The sequence below is a fragment of the Perca flavescens genome, chromosome 11 (genome assembly GCF_004354835.1).
Source record: "Perca flavescens isolate YP-PL-M2 chromosome 11, PFLA_1.0, whole genome shotgun sequence".
Taxonomy (NCBI): Eukaryota; Metazoa; Chordata; class Actinopteri; order Perciformes; family Percidae; genus Perca; species Perca flavescens.
The window spans coordinates 12,603,399-12,616,192 of NC_041341.1; the positions used below are offsets into that span (position 1 = coordinate 12,603,399).

Consider the following 12,794-nt stretch of genomic DNA (forward strand, 5'->3'; position numbering starts at 1 on the left):
GCAAAGAGTAACCTCTTCTAAATTCACCACGCTCTCTCTGTCTCACACCTCATTTCTTTATTTTCCTTGGTCTTACCTAACTTCCTTAAAGGCCAGTCACTCCTCCCTATGATTGTGCTTGGTTTTTAGCACGGAGACCTGCTGAGATTTTTTTGACTTGATAAAGACGTGCTGTGTTTGTTCAGTTTGTTCCGGCAACAGAGAAGCCTGTGGTGTGAATGTGATTCAGCTGGCTGATTCAGCCCATTAAATGGCTCTATGAAATGAATGGGCTGCTGGCTTTGGCTTGCTGCTGGCTGCCAGTCCCAGGGCCCACTGTATGCCTGGCACTGAATGGAAACAATACCTTTTTAGCAATAGTGTCTTGGACACATGACAGATTCCAAGCTGTTTGATAGGTGGACACTTTGACAGGGTCTATGTAACCTGAAGGTACTAATTTGCTGCAAATTAAAAATTCAAGTTTTAGTGGGGCCCACACATGGAAGGGTACACCAACAGAGGGTTTCTCACAGATGTCCAGCCCCCCTCTCCTAGGTAGCTTTTGTTCCACTAGCTTCTGTAACTCTGTAAGTAAACAGTTGTAGTTTACTGTATGTTGGTTGAGATGTCCCGTCCTTGCGGTCTAACTCATTCTCTCTCACCCTCTTCCACAGTTAGTGTCCAACGTGTTGATCTTCTCCTGCACCAACATCGTGGGAGTCTGCACTCATTACCCTGCTGAAGGTTCCCAGAGACAGGCCTTCCAGGAGACCAGGGAATGCATCCAGGCTCGCCTCCACTCCCAGAGAGAAAACCAACAGCAGGTGAGAGAGAGAGAGAGAGAGAGAGAGAGAGAGAGAGAGAGAGAGAGAGAGAGAGAGAGAGAGAGAGAGAGAGAGAGAGAGAGAGAGAGAGAGAGAGAGAGAGAGAGAGAGAGAGAGAGAGAAAAAACACAGATTAATGGTGACAGGAGATGGGGATGTAAGATCGGAGGGAAGGCAGGGTCCAAAGAGCACCAGCAATATTGGTGATTAAATCAAATGAACCTATCTTTTGAATTTTAAACACCCTCTGTAGGCTTAAAAGATGGATCTGAGAAGTGTACAGTAGTGTGCATGCTTGTTCTATACTTCTATACTATATCATTTTTATACTGATAAATTGGTGTGACACATTTATTCATTGCTATTTTAGTGGAACAACAAGTGTTAGAGACAGGTTTCCCATCCACAATGAGAATGAGCGTGCGGCCAAGGGGGACAAAATATATTTGTATGATGTCATGTTTGCTTATGTATTGATATTTTCAGTATTTTAAAATAGTGCTACTTGCTGGTAGCCTCGTGAGACCGTCCTGATCTCGCAAGCTCCAGTTTTCCACTCGCAGATCAGTCTGGCATCTTGAGGCAGAGAAAATTTGAAGCCGTTAGCCAAACGACCGGGCCAATCAGCGTTGGTTTTGAGGTGGGTTAGGTGGTGATAGACAGATGGTTTATCCAATCAGCTAACCAGTATTATCAGACAGCAGTAGCCGCTCGCTAATGCTTTTTTTCTCTTGGATCCTTCTTTTGGAATATGGTCCGTGAACCTGAAATGGTGCCTTTTATTCCTAAATTCTCGTTACGCAAACGGCAAATATCCTTTACCGACATGTCGCTTGCATGCTGAGCTAACGAGCTATGCTTTGCCTGCAGCAGCAGGGGCGGGCTTGTGGTTGTATTTTCATACGCTTCGTGGATCTGATTGGTTGATTTGGCCTGTCTATCACCAACATAGGTGATAGACAGATGGTTCATCCAATCAGCTAACCAGTATTTCCGCCCCTTCCCAAAAGTTCTTCAACGGAAAGTTCCCAGATGGATATGCCGAGCAAATGCGAAGCAATCCATCTTGCGGAGTCAGGTTAACTTGCTGGGGAAAAAATGCAATTTTTATATGCACATTGCAGGCACATGTTTTTTTTTCTTCTAAATCATTTAAAAAGTAATGCATTTTTCATCCAAAGCCATCAGTGTCTACACAGCCCAACATACACTTACCCACCAGCAAAGCATTGATTAGATTCTTACCGTGCACTTGTTAACGTCCATTGAACTTACTCTCCACCCACGCTTTCCTGCAGGAACGTCTTCTGCTCTCAGTGCTTCCCCGCCACGTTGCCATGGAGATGAAAGCTGACATAAACGCCAAGCAGGAGGACATGATGTTTCACAAGATCTACATCCAGAAGCATGACAACGTCAGGTAACACCACGAAGAGGAGGTGGGATGATGAGGGGGAAACAGATTGAAGCTGCTATAAAAAACACATTTTCTCAACAGGTCTACAAATCATTTCAAGCTGTGTGTTAACTCTCAGAAAGAGTAACAATACAAGCACACATACATTAAGATACATACACTCCTCCACTCATGAGACACAAATAGTCCTCTGAAAATGAATATGCAATGCAAACATTTCTACTTATAGAAACCTTTTTGTTTAAGGCTGCATTGAGCGAGTGTTGGCCATAAGAGGAAATAGATTTAATATACTAGTACTACGGTATATCAACTTATCAATAGTGAGTGTTGTGGAGAACATTAAAGCTTTAATGCATAACTTTTTGATATTAATGAACGTCCGTTACATTTAAGCCATTGCCAAATAAGTTGCTACAAAGCTAATGGCAATGTTCAGAAGATTGTGGCGTCCAGCGACTTTTGCGCGCAGAAGTCAGAGTGAAGTCTTCTGAAGAGTCCATCATGTTTTTTTTTTTTTGAAATCCTCCGTGTCCTCCTTGGCCAATAGCAACTGCCTGGAGGAGGGGTGGGGACTGTGTGCGCGATCATGGAAGGCTTGCATCATGTGGACGCACCAACAGTTTTGTTGTCATTACTTGGAATTCCTCATGGGGGCGACAGAAACTACGCACTATAGCTTGTACTCCAGTAGATCATATAATGATTTGAGTTTTTGAGCTGCTACTGAATCTAAATTCAGTAAAGCCAGAAATAATGGAAATGAAAATAAGTGAAATACAAGTTTGGAATCTCTCTGCCATGCCTTTTACAACCATTTACATTGAAATATAACACTCTGAGGATGCACCAGTGATTTCTTTTTTATTTATTTTTTTTTTTATGGGCTGCTTCAATGAACATCTCGATCTGGATCACATTCAGTCTGTCCTATATTTTAAGGTGGCTTAAACTTAACTTTTAAACCATGTTTTAGTTATTAAAGTATGCAATAATAATAATAATAATAATAATAATAATAATAATAATAATATATTTAAACCTGAAATAAGTATTTTATCAAAGTTAAGTTAATCTAAGATCTGTTGGAGAGACCTGGATTAGGGAGGGCTATATGCATCAAATAGTTTAAACAGTATCAAAGAAATGTTGTGGAGTCATGTTGAGTTCAAAACAACAGAATTGTAAAATAAACCATGAGTTAATCCAGGTTATTTCTGAATGGTGCAGCCCACCCACATGCAGAGGCAGAGGAGGAGGGTAGTGCAGGTGTTGCCATGACAATAGGCAGCATGGTATTTTTCACCTGACTACAGTATCCGTAACCATACAGAGTGTAATATAATACTCATTTAAAAAATAAACTTTGACCACCAGTTGCTGCTGACCGTAAATCAAACAACCAAGAATATAAATATATAATATAGGCTAAAATACATTTTTAGAGATTTAAGTTTTACCTTTTAAAAAAACCTATATTCATTTAGAGCAAAAATGTAAACTATGGATTTGTATCTTAAAGACCAAAAAAGGCTGACAAAGTTTCCTACAAAACTTATGGCATATTCCAATTACCAGGATTTGTGCTGATATTCAAAAAGTATCAAAGTTACACACAATCACAGATACATGTTTACTATATTACAGCTTAACATATGACATGAATACTGTACACTCTAAGGACCTGAACCTGTCTACATAATGTTGTGGTTGTTATTTCAGATGATGACAGAAACGGTTTGTGTCTGTAAACAGCAAATACTTCCTTAAGAAGTGTTTGATATTGTTCATAAATTATCATCTTTTTCATCAATTGTCTCAACGTTTGTGCCACATGTTCAGCCAAACTCATAACGTAGGTCAAATATTTGAATTGTTTTTGTAATGTTAAATGTTTGCATGCAAGTTACCACTGTGGGGTCATTTTTAACGTTCCCTTAGTCTTAAAAATGTAGCAATGTTCAGTTTTTACAATCATTTGAAACTAAAGGGTGCAAAACGTTTGGAATAGCGGTTTTGAATGCATTTAGAAAACTGAAGCCGTTCATAAACACACTTTTGTAAGTGCTAAGTGCTGATGGTTGAGTGTTGATGTCCACTGTGTAGCCCAATAGATGCCATTGAGCAATCAGCTTGTCAAGATTAGCTGCCTCCAACACCTCTCTATCTCCTCCTGACCTGGTGATAGTTTAAGGGAAAGAATGTAAAAGTTTGACACATAAAACATGCCTTGACCATTGTTTGTAGTAACTTCCCTCCTACAATGTGGTATATATCTTCCAATTTAAAGGGAATTTCTGTATTTTTAACATGGGCCCTATTTTCCCATGTTTTTGTGTCTGACTAATGGGAACATTTTTGCAATTGGTCCAGTATTAAAGGAACACGCCGACTTATTGGGAATTTAGCTTATTCACCGTAACCCCCAGAGTAAGACAAGTCGATACATACCCTTCTCATCTCCATGCGTGTTGTAACGCTGTCTGACGGTTCCAGCGTTAGCTTAGCCCAGCCCAGATCCTGCAGGTAACTGGTTCCAACTAGCCTACTGCTCCCAATTGTGACAAAAGTGACAAAATAACGAACCGGGAACTATATTCTCGGACAGGCTTGCTGCGAGCATATCACTCCGCCCAAGTACTATATTCTTCCAACTGAGAATATAGTTCCCTGTTTGTTTACAGTTAGAAGACTGCTGTGTCTCATGTTACGTTGTTTTTTTTTTTTTTCACGCTGTGACTCTATAAATCACAACATGTAAATAGGAACATGTTGGCGTTATTTTATCACTTATTCGGAGCAGTAGGATTGCTGGAACCATTCACCTGCATCTCCTGTGCTGGCCTGATGCCGCTGGAGCCGTCAGACAGCATTACAGCACGCACGGAGATGAGAAGGGTATGTATCGACTTGTCTAACTCTGGAGGTTACGGTGAATAAGCTAAATTCCCAATAAGTCGGCGTGTTCCTTTAAGCTAGAGCCCTACAGCTAGGAGCTGTGAAGCGACCATCATTGTAGTCCATTAAAAGTGCTTGCTTTTGACAGGCTTGATAAGTGTCTGAATATGGAAAAGTCAGAGAAGTTGTCGTTATCCTGCCATGCTTTTGTGTGTAACTTCCTGATGCCAGGTCAACACAGTAACTTCGCTCTGTGTGCAGCTCTCCACTCTTGGAACAACTTTTTTCTTTAGGAAAATGTGCTTTGGTATAGGTTTTATTCTCCTCTTTGGCTGGCAGTAGTTATCCACGCTGAAAATAGTCACTGCAGACCCAATGGTCTACAAGGACCGGAGTGTAAGGATCCAGTTGGGGCTGTAGCACAACTAGACACAACTTCAGCGTGTCCATATTCAAAGTTAACGTCTCTGAAAGCTTCGCATGTATCTCAACATTTTGTTGACACAATTCGGAAATGCACGTTTGAAAAGATCTTTTAGATAGCTCCCGTTCCACACCACTGTCTGCCCAGCAAGTCACCTCGTGAGAATTATTATAGAACAAGACTTCACCATCTTTCCATAATGTTGTCAGACACTTATAATAACAATCTGAGCATGTAAGTGGCAAAAACAGCACTTTTTGTTGCTGCCATTATTGACCTTGGAAATAGTAGCAGCAAAACCCCTGTCAGCGGAAGGCCCACTTTTACAGAGATTTCAGCCACATCTCATAGGCTTCATCCATGGAGTTTGCTCAGTTGTGTCTAAAGGGCAGTCCTCCCACTGTTTATATGTTTTAAGATTATTAACATTATCAAAAGTCGATCAAGGCCCCCAGATTTACTATGTGCTTTCTGGTTTCACTATGTCATGTCATTATACAAAATGGCTTTGTTGTTATTTTTTGTTGTCCTGTATTCTCCCTTAATGGAGCCTAAATGAAAACAAATTTTTTAAAGTAATTTCCTGATGTTACTCAGCCTGGTGAAGACAGTCTGTCTCAGCTAGTTCCGAGGACAGTGCGAGTCGAACGGAGGTCGTAGTTTAGGAAGATTGAGCGAATGGATGCTTAAATTCTGTTTACCCGCCACAGAGGTCTTGCTTTTGATGTGGTTGATGTGGATTCCCAAATGTATGGAATTTCCATTAATTTCCAACCCCTGTCTCTGCTTGAAGATAGCCTTCGGCGTCAAATCAGAATGGCATTAATCTTTCTCTGGTCGTCCACTGACTCCTGATTAATGACTTTGACCTCTTCCAAGTCGATGCTTTGCCCAGTTTTGGTGTGATGCTCACAGATAGCAGATGGTTTGTTTAATTCAGTCTCTGTTTGTTTGCCCAGTCTTTACAGTATCAGTGTAAAGTCACTGGTTGACCGTACTTGGGCGTGTATGATAATATTATGCTTGAATAACTGAACACTGAGCTCATAAAATACCCCAGAGGACAGATGCAGTTGAACAGCTATGGTTAGGTTTGGCACCACCTTGTGGAGTAACAAAACACTGCATCAGGGTGACACAGGCTGATTCTCAGTTCTCTTAAATTGCATCCACGTTTCCTTCACTTGCTTCCCTTCCTCGCGTCTTAGTCCGTCCCACTGAGGAAGCATGGGAGAGACGCGAGGAAATCATGTGAGGAGAGAGGAAGCGAGGAAATGTGTTTTTAGAGTGATGAGACGTCCTTTCCTCTGAAGTGTCACGTGAAACTATTGAGGCCCTTTAATCACTTTGATGTGTCCCTTTGAATCCTCAGGGGTTAAAGCATCAGGCCACATACTTGGAGCTCTTGTATACAAAGGTCTTTTCATCACTATTAATGTGATCATTATCAGGAATTATCCGTTTTTGTTGCCTAAGTTTAAGATTTCAGTTAAGCGTGCAGATTGCTTTTGGGGAGTTGACAGGGCTCAAAATTTAGGATATTTCCATGGCATGTAACAGAAATTACTGAAACCAAAGTGCATTGAGCCACATGAGCACTTATGGATGAGCGTGCACATACGGACGTTCAGCAAGTTGTGTTGTCATGTAGGTTCACAGTGGATGTATTCATGACTGCAGCTGTCAAAATTTAGTAATCTTTTCAGTAACTCAATACGTATCCATGAAAAAGTTAATTAGAAGAGAAAAACCGACAGAAATCTGCATTTCCAGCTGGAGCAAACAAAACCAAGAGACACAAAATGATAAAAAAAGATGGTGAAGTGTTGGTGTGGTACTGTAGAGTGTCCTGCTGTAGGTTTCTTGTGACTCACAAGGGAGTAGGCGGCACATTAGCTGCATCCGCCAAGCTTGGCTGAATTCTGCCTGTGGTCATAAGTGTGTGGTTAATGGGTAGCTAACTAGGTGTGACCAGGCCTGTCCGGAGCAGGCAGTGGCTTTTGGTAATTGGGGGCTCTGCTGAGAGGCCGAGTAACAACAGGAAGGGATGTGACAGCTCCCACTGCTACAACTAAAGAGTAAGAGGAGAAATAAAGGGAGGTAGAGAGGTGGAAAAGGAGTCGCTTGGGGTCTGGAGCTTGTTGCTGCAGTAGATATGCAGGAGTGCAGTGCATGAAGTGATCTCAGTATAGAGCAAAAAGTGGGCACTCTATTCTCAAATAATTGTATCGTTGTTTAGAGGTAAATCATTGTCACCGAGGTTACATACAGTAATTGTAGTTTTGAATCTATAGTTGGTTAGCATTGACGGTAGTTTGACTTTCAACAAATGGTACCTGGTGGTATTTGTTCATGCTTGTGTCCCAGTAACAGAATTTTGTACCCCCAAAGGTACAATTCTGCTCCACCTCTTCCTCAGAGTGAGGCATCCCATATGTGTTTGTCCTCTGGAGTAAAATGATGTCCCATGGCTTCAGCAATGAGGCCAAAATGTGTGCTGACTAAGGTATTATGCAAGAGGGCTTTGGGGTGGATGTTTTGATGCTTCCGGCTGGGTCGCCCTGTGAGCGTTTGGGAAATATTTTCAAACAGAACACTGTGACAGTCTGCTGCTGCTGTTATGTAGGCCAGCAGCACCCTGAAGAGAAAGTAAATTAGAGGAACTGACCCTACCTTTGTTCTTCATGTTCTAATTGAAGTAAGGACAAGAACTGAGACTGTGCAGCAGACGCTCATGGCTTTAGTGTGATGCAGTTAATTATGCACGTGGCTTACATAATGCTGTTCTGCTGTTGGAGCCAGGCCTGACCTGAGAATCTGTCCTTGCTGAGCAGACAACAACAAACATGCATAGAGCAGACAAACAACACACAAATCAGTTGATATTCGCTGCCTTTACACACAAGTAAAGATGAGATTGCTTGTCTACCTGGAGTGACAAAAACACACAGAGTTTGCCACTATAACGTTTAAGTAAAGGAATATTTAGCCTATTAATTGTTTTACTTTCTTAACGGATAAGATCAAATTCAGCTTGAAGGGATTCCATCCATTCTCTGGTGTCCAGATGCTGATACATACTGTATAATTATGTATTCTGCTCTGCAGGATTTAGCAGATGAGAGGGGATGCAAGAATCTTTAAAATAACCAGACAAGAAAGACAGAGGGGTAGATAGAAAGAAAATAGCAGGAAATGAACACAGCGGTGGATAGGAGTAATATATAGGGGTGAATGGAGTAATGAAGTAAGAGACGAAGAAAGAAATGCAGAAAAGAAAACGAGCTAGACAACGATGAAAAGGACTGAAGAGTCTGTGTGACATTGTTTCCTTGCTGAGGTTAGCAAGCCACCAGCAGAGCAGTGGGGTTAAGCAACCAGGGAGGCAGCATAAAAGGCAGTGCAGGTGCCAGACGAGAGGGGAACACAGGGTCAGGCAATGCCAGCGCAGCACAGCCATGGTTCAGCTGAGATTTGACCCTGAACTGATTTTGTGGTGGTGGCTCTGCAAGCAGGAGAAGGGACTGCCTATATACTGTACTCTCTATTTGTCTTCTGTTTTAACATTTCAGTTTCTCTTTACCTCCAGCTAAGATGTGTCAAGGTATTTTTAATGTCTGTAGAGGCTTTATTTTGAAACATTAGTTGCTGCACCTTATTTAAACGCTCTTACTATAACTGTGTGTGCCAGATCCCATCATCGCAGATCCTCTTTCTAAGATATTTGCATGAGTATTGTTGCATTACCTTTTTATTTATTTATTTATTTTATTGGTCTTTATTGGTCTTTGAAATATTCAATGATGTTCTAGAGGCAGAGGATGTTCTCAATCCTGTTTCCAATGCACTTCCACACAACATTTAATACCACCACAAAATATCAGCTTTGACTTAAAAGATTCAGTTCAAAGTATTTATTTATTTATTTGTGTTTAACAATTTGTGATAGGTAGTTCATTGTGATGAATTTGGGCAGAGATGTTCTAGAATATATTGTATGCATTATTCCTGTATTATTTTCATGACAGGGTGTTCCTTTTTAACTTGCAGTCCGTAAAAGTTCCACGGAGTGCTAGCGTCCTGCAGGTGGATCAGTGGTTAAAGGTTAACAAGAAATCCCCTTTGGAAATGAAAGTCTCTTTTCATGAGTGTTAGATGAACAGAATCAACAGAAGAAATCAGTGTCTCAGAATTGTTAAATAAGTTAAGATGTTAAATTACCAGTTTGAATCACATAAATATAAATGAATCAAATTCAAATCCCAACATAGTATTTCACACCCCACAGACATCGGTGCCTTTATGTCTGTCATGTCATCACAGGACATAACCATACAAACATTCTATGTTAAATGTATTGTATGTATTGTGTTAGTACACCACTAATGGCTTTATAAATAACAATAACTCGGCCTACATCCGGTTCTACATGAGTACAGTTACTGTATGGCTGAGGGATTTTTATTGACATACTTTTAACATGTAGCACATATCTTCTGTGGATATCTGTGTGAAGCCCACAGCCTATTTCTGTAGTTTTGTGGAATTAAGCTAATTAACAAGTGAGCAATGCAGCTACCTGGACCACCTGTGTCAGTTATCTGTGCATTCAGCTTTCCTTCTCCAAGTGAGTGTTTCTTCTTTATCCCTAACTCAAAATATGAACTGGTCTGAAACCAAATGGAAAATTATAGATTTATCTCCAAGGCATTTTACTGTGTGGTTATCATTTTAAACCCTTTCATGTCTGTGTTGGTAAAATTATTGCCTTTAATCCTTGTGGGTTCAAAGGACACCACATCAAATAACTTGAAAGCATGGTAACCTTTACATTTCAGCTTTATTTATTTCATCAAAATATCAGAATGTCCTAGATCTTTCCCCTGTGAGACTCCCATGCCTTTCAGTTCAGGATTTCCTCTGCAGTCACTGTCTCTTACAAAAGCAAAAATGGCCAGGATTTAATGTTGCGTACTAACTAATGACTCATCACTATGGGAACGATTAAATGGGACTTAAAGACCCCAGGTCTCTTTGTCACACCCTCTCTTGCTCTCATGCTTTTGTAACTCACCACCCACTGTCGCCTCTGATGTTACATCAGGCTGTGAGAAGTGGCCTTGCTCTCTGCTTTGCTGTGTCAGTGGGGAGTGTGGGGAGGGATTGGTAATCCGTCAGGAAATCTGTACATCATGTATTTGACTATAAATAGCTTTACATTCTAGCTTTAACAGTGCGAAAATATACATTCGAAATAATTGAAAACGTTTATTAAATCTTGAAATCTGCCACAGTAGTGAGAGGATTTCTAGTGTCATTTTATTTTCTGGGATTTTTCTTGACTCATGCGTTTCTTAATTTAAAGTTCTGCCCTACTCTGCAACTACAACTACTACTCTTTCCCCTACAAGAAACCGTTGAATTTCTAAGCCATTAAATAAAACCATCCTAAGTTCCGTCCACTCAAGTTTTACCTCTTAGGACCAGCAGCTAATTTTTGCTAGATGTGTAACTGTCATAACTGATCAAGTTCCCTGATTTAGTCTTTTCTACTTGTGCTATTGTTGGCAATGCGAGACTATACACATCCACAGACGTGTATGTGTTAAAATAACTTGGCGCCCAATTCAGCTCACCAGACATATATGACCAAAAATCTTTATCATCCTAATACAATTATACTGATACTTTTTCATTTTGTTGAGGTGCACTACAATTAGTTTTTGTTTAATTTAATTGGGACGCAAAGAGGTTTTGTAGACATATGCGTTAAAGGCAAGTGAATTACTGCGTCAACACTTCTCTTCAGTCGCTCTAGAGCATGTCATCCTTCCCTGCATCTCCATCCTTCCATTTCTCTCTTTCCTTTCTCTTCGGCAATCTGTGCTTCTACCCAGCGAGACAGACCTCTCTCTGAGCTCAGGCACATTGGTCAAGTGTCTGCTTTCACTTGACCTCCCATGCAACAGTTCGCAGAAAGCAATCAATAATTCTCAGAAATGTCTCTGTACCCCAGAGCGGGGACTCTTAATCCTCTTCAGCCTGAGACCCAAATTAAGAAGATTTAGGCATCTTGAAACCCAGGTTCATTCGAACATGTTGGTGCTCTTTACATGTGGCCAGCCGAGAGAAATAAAACCCCTGCTGTAACCCTCAGACCCTCAGAGTGTTACACACCCATGTGTATATGAACATAAACACTCCCAACTCCTGCCCATAAACACTCTACAATCGCAAAATGTTCTTGGCTGTGTCGCAGATACCTACCCTGTGAGATTCGCGTGAGCTTGTTTGGTCTGAAACCTTTGTTTATTTATAGATCTCTCTTGTCCTCCTGGGGGTTTGACTCAGAAAGACACTTCTATATAGTCAAAAAAAAGGTTCAAATATCTGGCTTCACAACATCAAACAATGATAATTCTTCAGTTCCCTGTTGGCAAGAGCTGTTGATTTTCTTAGGTGGTCCTTTAGGTGGCTAAAATATGTTATATAAATATAAATATGTTAAATACGCTGCTGCCCCCGTCCACAGTAGAACATTGCCTAGCTTCCGGGTCGGCATGTGCCGACCGCCATTTACTGTAGGTAATACACTCACTGTGAATAAGTACCTCTTACAACCCCATTTAAAAAAAATCCAAACTATCCCTTTAAGGTGAAGATGGATTTTTCCTCAAAGGTTATTTTAAGTTAATTTGATCATTGGGGATCCCCTAAGGAGCTGAATCAAGCTCCTTAGGTGAGTCATTGTCGAAGTTGGTGCAACGAATACAGTGTTGAGCAGTATTAAGTAGCAAAAGACACAAGGCATAGTCTTGCCTTCTGACTTATGAAGTTCGTCACATGTTTCACCCCAGGAGAAAATCAGTGACCACAGAATAAATATGCTTATTGAAAAAAGAAATGTCGAGCCCGAGATGTGACTGTGTGGTTGAGGGTTATGATGCTTCACAGAACAACTTGAGCCATTCAGGACGAGCTTCTGGGTTTTATGCATGAGGCCAACCTGTCTGCCTCCCACAACTAATGCTGAGCATATTGCTTTCTCTACCTGCCAACCTGGTCTCTTTGTCCTTGTTTCTTTCGGAGAGGAATTATTTAGCCCGGCGAGATCATCTGTCCTGCAGTTGTGCCATTGTTAGGAGGGTAATGAAAATGCCTCAATCACAAAACGTCATTTGCTATATAAGTTTACCGTGTTCTCAGGGAAGGGAACCTAATTTCCTACAAGTGCAAAGCTACTCACAAA

The 12,794-nt window shown here is 40.9% G+C and overlaps 1 protein-coding gene across 1 annotated transcript in view; it reads left to right on the forward strand.

The window, feature by feature from the left end:
- Positions 1-12,794, forward strand: part of adcy5 (adenylate cyclase 5) — an 87,905-nt gene that overhangs the window by 38,515 nt on the left and 36,596 nt on the right. Inside the window, exons 2-3 of the mRNA XM_028590922.1 lie at positions 657-806; positions 2,105-2,226. Coding sequence (XP_028446723.1) covers positions 657-806; positions 2,105-2,226 — 272 coding nt within the window. The remainder of the gene's footprint in view (positions 1-656; positions 807-2,104; positions 2,227-12,794) is intronic.